We start from the raw sequence: 7,965 nt of genomic DNA on the forward strand, positions 1-7,965 counted from the left end.
GAAACAAGGCCAATAAATCACTGGCCCAGGCAAGCCAATGTGGGCCCCTCACCCTCCGCCACTTACCCTGAAAAGTCCGTCACACCATCAACATGATTATCATCAGTGCTACTACCCCTGCAACAGGTGGTCAGTGACGATTAGGGTCTGTTTGTGATGGTCAGGTGGTTGTTCCGAGATGGAGCTTAAAATTCCAGCTGAGAAGCATTTTTAGACGGTCAGAACAATTGGAGCCATATCTTATTCCTGTAATGCTATAAGATGGTCACTGGTCTAACACAAAGAGCAGCTTACACAAAATACCACGGACAAGGCTAATGCTAATCTGTTTTGAATAGACGGTGAACTGCATTTTCAAAGCATGAGCCGCCCTGTAAAAAAAAAAAAAAAAAAAGTAATTTTTAAGCACTTCCCATTATAATATACAGCGAGGCTGGACGCATGCATGGAGGCATGATGCATTTACTGTTTAGTTGTCGCTAAAATTTTATTAATCTCTGAAAAATTTCAGTGAAAGATTTGTTCTCAAAAGCAACTGTAATACTAGAAAATAGGGGTGTGCCATATAATACCATCCACAATAATACCGGTATACATTTTTGCCTAATTAAAAAAGTGCCATATCGTGATATCAATTATATAGCGGCTTGATTACGTATCGGATACACCAAATATTCATCTGAAAATAGCAAAAAGACTTTCACGAGAAGTAACCAATTTATTTATTTTTTCGTAAGTAACTTGCCCAACACTGGTCACTACTTTTGCACTATAATGCGGCTTCTGCCACCTTATGATAATAGATTTTCACTTCGAAGTAGGTAGTCTGTCATCAATGACAGTAGTTCATTGGAAAAGGATTTCAAACATCGTGATATCATTTTCAGGCTGTATCGCTCATCCCTACTAGAGAACACTTAGTGAAAGTATAAAGTATTCCACTTAACATTCAGAATTTGAAGTGAAAAGTAATTAAATAAAATATAAATGCTTTAAAATGGCACTTACTCCATGATTATTAAGTGTAATTAATTATATCTACAAATATCTATACTGATTCTGTGCTGTCTGGTTGGACTAAAAAGCAGACTTGTTACAATAAATGAGCAATTTTTCTTTCTCAGGCCAAGGCTTGTTTCACAATCTTGTGTGATTTAAGGCAAAAAGGTGCATATATTCTTTTAGGTGCACATATTGACAGATCACAGCATTCACACTGAGCTTCACAGCGGAAATAGTTTCAGCACTGAGTGTAATTCTGCAGCATGTAATATTCTGCAATATGCATCCACAAAAGAACATGAAACATGAAAAAAAGGTGTTACCTACTTTTGTACACTACTACACAAAGGTTTTAGGGAAGTATGGTGTAATGCTTTAAAAGAAGCCACTACGCTATGTTCAAGAAAATATGCTACCTACAGGAAAATGCGACTCGGAATCTTTTTTTCTTTACAGTGTAAACACAAGATGAAGATGTGCAAAACAGAATCTAAAGCGCTTATTTAAGTTATCTTGAAGAGCTGTAATGATCCCACTTCCTAGCTAGCATGGTAAGCTGCATTTGAAACCTTATGCACAGATTCAAAGGCAACACATATCTGATTTCCACCTGTTTACATTCACTTGAGACACAACCTACTGGGTTTACGTTTACACCTCGTAAAGACGGGTATTTGACAGATCACACGCACACAGCTGCAGTGCCTGGGGAGTGAGAACTCCTCACAGAGTGCACACACACACACACACACACACACACGCACGCACATGAGTGTTGGGTGAGCTGTCTGACAGCGGCTGCTTTCCAACGAGCCTGCACACTGGGTTCCCTGAGGCCGGCGGCTTCTGTTTATGATGCTCTCCTGCACCACCCGGACACCCAAAAACATCCTTTGTAGGCACAGCCAGACGGTCGACTGATTAGCAGCTAGGACACACCACAGTGGAAGCAACGGAGTGGAGCAGGACGGAGCGGCCCTTGCGTGACAGTACGCCTGACTACTCGGACAAAGCACGGACAAGACAGTCAATCACGAAGGGTACTAAAAGCCCTTTCTGGGTTCAAATTTCGGCACTGCTGAAAACAATATCATATACACTCATGGAGATCATCTCAGCAGTTGCATATAGTGATGGGAAAAGCTTAAAATTTGATGTACCCTATGCTTCTACACAGAGCAAGAAGCTGGTGCATGATGCACATGCAAGCTTTCAATATGCCAGAATTTGTGGGACTTGTGCCAGCAATAATACTCAGGGACACTGGTCAGTTTTAAAGCCAGCATGAAATGAAAGTTCAACCTTTCCATTTTGTAAATTACTTTTATAGATTTTATTGGTAATGTAATCCATGTATAGGCTTAATGTTTTTACTAAAATGTCATAACTCAATCTTCCAATGAAAAGATATTTTTCTTGTATGCCATTCTGCTCCTATCATTCAGTGAGCTTCATCTCTGCCTAAACTTACATTCATTTCAGTGCAACATCCACATCTCAAAATCAGATGGATAGCACCGATTCGTCAACGTTTCACTCAGATGTACGTCACAATAGGGAACAAAAGTCTGTCACTACTTTCTTGGGAAAACTGCAGTACAATACAACTACAAAAAAAGGTGCAGCATGATGGGAAGTGTGGCTTCCGGGTTTCAGTTATTTTCTAATTTCCCTGTAGCACATATTCTCCCACCCACCATTTCATGTCTTTTCCTGTTGTTGCCGCATCAAAAAACATCCCGATAAAATGAAAAAGATGGTTGAAAGAAAAGACAAACATCCCATGGATGTTTCACAATAACGCAAAATGTATTAAAAAAAAAGTATTACAGATGGTAAAAAACTACAGAGAGGAGAGAAAAAGGACCCTCGCACATCAAACATTTGCAGTGTTCTTTGGGTAAGCCACGGTTAATAACATCTGCACAGCTCCATCTTCAGATCTCCTCGGGGGTTTGCTTCAAAGAGGCAAAGTCTTTCCTAAGAGAGCATCATACGCACCAAAGGAAGTTCTGACTTCACCTTTAACTGCTGAAAAGGAAGGACCTACGATAAATGCTCAGAGAGAAGTGACAGCGCAACATAGAGAAATCCAGTCAGACGGGGCCTGTGTGTACAGTAGATGTGTCAACAGCTACTCTGAAGTCTAACTAAAGTAAAATAGACCATTCAGAGAATGTCTGTAAATAATAAGCCTGCATGATTAATCATACTTCAACCATAATCACAATTTCTGCTTCTTATGATTAGGCGATACTGACCCACTGGTTACTTATCTTGAAAATGTATTCTCTGGATAATTGGGATTATCAATTTAATCATTATTGTACAGCTCTTAAATATTCAAGGCACTAGCGCTCAACATGTTTGACACACGTTTGACCAACTGTTGCATTTCCCTAAACTAACTCAGCACTCACCCGCAAAAAACAAGAAGCAGGCGTTTCTGGAAAAGTACACCTTTCATATCTGTCCATATTGTTTTCCCATCGCTACGAAAGAGATTCAAACCTGAATGCTATCACATTTCCTCCAGACCACCAGCCAAGACACAACAGGCCACTATCTTCAAGGGCTGAGAGAACATCAAAAGCGCCAAGATTTAGCATTCCTGTAAGAGAACAGGAAGGTGCATCGCGGTAGCAGCTAACACAATATTAATGACGTTTCCAAGTCTGCAGATCTAGCAGCACATCAAAACAGAAGATTCCGGCTCGTACGGGTTTACACAGACCTTGACTTTCCAGTAAACCGTTATCCATGTTATTTGAGAAGAATGGCTTGCGATGCTTTAATAACAATACTGTCTGCATCAGTGACAACAGCTATGGCGGCCACACAAACGTTATTTACGAATTGTACAAAAAGATAGCAAAGCCCATAGGGCAAGAGAATATGCTGACTTGAGTAACATTTGAAGACCTGCGGCAATACAGAGCATGTTATCATTATATTGGTCTATTATTGCTGGTATCTATAGCGCACACACTGCCAGCAGCATGATTTAGCCTAATGGCACCAACAGGTTATAGGAGAGTTACACTATAAAAAGAGACAAGGCAGTAAAACCAGCTCAACATAAAAGAGGAACCTATATAACCGACCAGAAGAGATGTGGAAATTTTTCAAAATCATCCAATCAGCTTTTTGGCCATGAATAAACAGGCTGGTTTGGGTTTGCCTTAAGCCAGGGCTCACACTGCAATTCTTTTAAGATTGTACTTGTCATGCCTTTATCTCAGTCGTGATGATCATGAAAAAACATGTTGTTCAGAGTTTACATAAAATTAATGGCACGAGCTGCATTGCACGGGGATAACCAGATTATTTAAAAAGAATATTATAAGCAACACCACATGCCCACAAGAAAACAGCGGCGCAACCGGTGATCATAGCAAAGGTAACATATCAAATTAATTTTGCGAGCAGAGGACGAAAGCGCTGGAGTTTATGGCATATAGAAGAAATCTCTAGCATAAATGCTGATCATGCTCGTCTTGTTGTTCGTCATAGAAGTCACACTGCAGGACTACACACTGCCAGAATTTCGTCTGAGGTAAAATATGATCTCAGCAGCCATTAATCGAACTGATGTCGAACTAATGATCCAAGACTTCAGATTTTAGCCTAGGATTATAGGAATCTTTTTGAATTTTCTAAATTTGTCTCAGGCGCCAAAATCATGGCTAGAATCGCAAACCGATTGATATTAAAACAATATCGGATGAATTTTTCACATTAAGATGCAGAACACAAAATTTTTATTTCATGCTGGACACGAATGAGGGGACTGTTGGATCCCTTCATTCCCCTTCATTCCCCAATATGTTCTGTGCGAACTGAGCCTAAAATGGGATGAATTTAAAAAATATAGAGAGGGTTGGTTGAATCAAGAAGTTGGTTGGTGTACAGCTACTCGATTAGTTGCAACCGTGATCCTGGCTAATAATTTCAGGTTCAAAAAAACTTAGTAAGGGAATTAAACCTAGATCAAGGTCTGGCTTATGCAAGTAGTACACGATTAAGCAAGTGGGGATGTGGTTTGCTCACATTGACCAAAATATAAAAAAAAAATAGGAATACAATAAAAAATAAAATATTAGACAATTTATAAAAATCAACATTAGAAGACACAGCCACATCAAAGGCACAGTGGTGTAATGATTAAATCTCCCTTATGTTGTTCCTAACTTGAACTGAATTTCTTTCTTCCATGTAAAGTTTCACTGCTCCTTTCTTTTTTGATATAAAGATAGAATCACTTATCATTCTCTTCCTCTTCATGTGTTCAGTGGAAGAAAGCAGTCATGGAGGATCCAAATAACGTGACGTGAGGAAACAAATGTTTATGTTATGATGACCTATCCCTTTAAGGATACACAGGCATAGTGAATTCATTTGTAAGGGTGAATTACAACATTATTCAAGCACAAACAGGGAGAAATTTGATTACAAGTATTCCACCACCACAGCCTAAAACAGCTAAGACTAAAGGCAGGCTTCATCCTAAACCCAAAATTAGACCTCAAGAGCTCCTCCAGCACTGCCCTGATGCTCTGCAATTATGTGGTAAGAGCAGAATTACTGCATCACGTGCCCAAATAAAGTTTGCATCTAAAAGGTTGCGACAGCAACGCAGAGCATTAGGAAATTAATTATTGGATTCAAGTACAACACTTAAAGGGCTTAGCTTGCAAGACTGAGCAGTATTATTTGATTAGCGCTATCAGGAATGCAGCTCAACTTAAAAAAAGGGAAGAAAAAAAATTGGCAGGACACATCTGAACGAGCTGCCTAAAACGATTATCTCCACCACAGCAGAGGCGTCGCCAGCGTCTCAAACCCAGCCTGCCCTAGGTAGCCAGCTCAAACCCCTAACCCTAGGTAGCCAGCTCAAAAGGCGTCTCAAACAACCGTCAACTTCACAAACATTTTCACGGCCACTAAAGCCCGTAAACTCATGTTTTGAATCGCTAACGTGCGTGGCACGACTCGCTTAGCAACAGCTGGCCAGTGTTAACAGGAAGTTGACTGCATACCTCAACTAATTACAGCTTTGGTGGTGTTGAGAAACTCGCAGCTTTGTGCAGGGTGGCTCCCTAGTTTTTAAATAAACGCTCCACTTATGCAGCATCTGAGACGTTTCGTCGACAGGCGCCCTGATGTCAGACTCGGGCTGATCGTTACACACTCGATTACATGTTCTTTAAAGTAACACGTATAGCGCCGTACATACCAATCGGTTGAGCCTCCTCCGTAACATCTTTAATTCTTCTGTCTTCTTTGGTATCTGAAGACACTGTCGAGCAGCTGTTCCTTTTGTTGCAGCCAACTACAGGCTAGTTGAGCTTGATGATGAGTAAGTTTGCATGTATGACGGCAAAATGCGCCCTATTTAGCTATCTACTTTCTAACCTGTTTCCCCGAGCTATATGCAATGCGGCGGTGAAGCTACATCGTTTCCATATTAATTGAATCCTGTCCTCTCTAACCATTCGCATTCTCCTTTTTGGATACTTTGCGCGGCGCTAGTCGCGGGAGCTCCCCGCGCGCGGGGTTGATTCACTCAGCGGCATCCTGTACTCTGCGTGCCCTGTTGCTGAGCCTCCAAATCATTCAAATCATTCGCCTCCCCTCGGTTAACGGACTGCACGCGAGGGGGAAAAAAAGTGATGGCGATCTCTTGAAGGTGCGGATTTCCACTCGTGTGCCGCCGCCCCCTCCTCTCGTTCAGATTCCTGTCAAACACATTTTACACTCCTAACGCAAGAGCCGCTACGACAACAAGCCCCGCCCCTCGGTGCCGTCATCACATGCCGCAGGTTTCTGGGAAATGTATTTTTGGTTGGGTACGATTTTTTTTTTTATTCATTTATTTTGCATTTGCCAAAACTTGTACAGTTTAAATTAACGTATTTTGTCTGTAACGTTGATGTAATTGCCATTGTAAGGTTAAATGGAAATACTCACGTACTGGTACTGCTGTTATTTTTCTTTATTTGGCAGTGTATCATGTGACAAAGCATGGACATTCCAGAATATATTTTTATATAAATAACAAGGTCAACGTCAAAATATTAATCAAATTACATTACAAATGCAATTGCATTCAATGCATTATAATATAATAATAAAATATAATTAAGATATAGTAAGATATAAGCCCTAAATCATATTACGCGGTCGTGTCTGGGATGAGACAAAATGCGTTTTACCAAAATTCGCTCAACCCCTATACTCACGCTTTCAGCCTGTTGATAGATATTGTTATAGCTCCATCGCGTGGTTTATTTTTATATTGCAAGTACGTTTTATACAGCATTTACTTAAAGAAAACACATTCATTAGTAAATAGTATTTTTTGTCTGTTGCTCTATGTATGCACTGTCTGCACTGGAAGCTCTGCTTTCTAATATCTGATTCAAAGAGATTAATTCTGTTTTATCGAAAAATGGACTTAAGATCGAAAAAACGCGAGAATAATATCAGCACTGAAATGTGTTAATCGCTGTGTAACTTTTCATGAATGGTGGAGAGAATTTGAGATTGCTTAATAGGCCTAATTAATATTACTACACTAACAATTATTAAATTATTAAATGATGGAGCAAGAGCAAATATTTTCACACATGTATATGGTAAAGGTTTTTTTTTTTTAATGGAAATGTATATATAGAAAGTGCATATCTGATGAGATCTGGCACACATAAATGTGCACTGTCTTATCCTTTACTCTTCAAGTCACTCTTCTGAGGAGTAGTATTCTTCATCATCATCATCATCAAAAGCGCTCTGGTCTTCATCAGTCTCAGATGGCGCCTGGCATATGACTGCCTGCAAGTCGAGCATCAGAGGCTTCACTAAATGTACTTCAGTGATGTGGCTCTGGATCGTGTCGTTTTTGGCCTCGCCTGGTTCTTCGGGAAGCAGACTGCTTGTAGGCCACTTCTTAGGGATATCCAA

General features: G+C 40.2%; 1 protein-coding gene across 5 annotated transcripts in view; it reads right to left on the reverse strand.

Annotated features, from left to right (window-relative positions):
* atp11c (ATPase phospholipid transporting 11C) overlaps window positions 1-6,772 on the reverse strand; it is a 52,169-nt gene extending 45,397 nt beyond the window's left edge. For all 5 annotated transcript variants that reach the window (XM_043256778.1, XM_043256777.1, XM_043256775.1 and 2 more), the window contains exon 1: window positions 6,239-6,772. In XM_043256778.1, the coding sequence (XP_043112713.1) occupies window positions 6,239-6,265 (27 nt within the window). In that variant the 5' untranslated portion in view covers window positions 6,266-6,772. The remainder of the gene's footprint in view (window positions 1-6,238) is intronic.
* Between the last annotated feature and the right edge of the window lie 1,193 nt (window positions 6,773-7,965).

The sequence above is a fragment of the Puntigrus tetrazona genome, chromosome 14 (genome assembly GCF_018831695.1).
Source record: "Puntigrus tetrazona isolate hp1 chromosome 14, ASM1883169v1, whole genome shotgun sequence".
Taxonomy (NCBI): domain Eukaryota; kingdom Metazoa; phylum Chordata; class Actinopteri; order Cypriniformes; family Cyprinidae; genus Puntigrus; species Puntigrus tetrazona.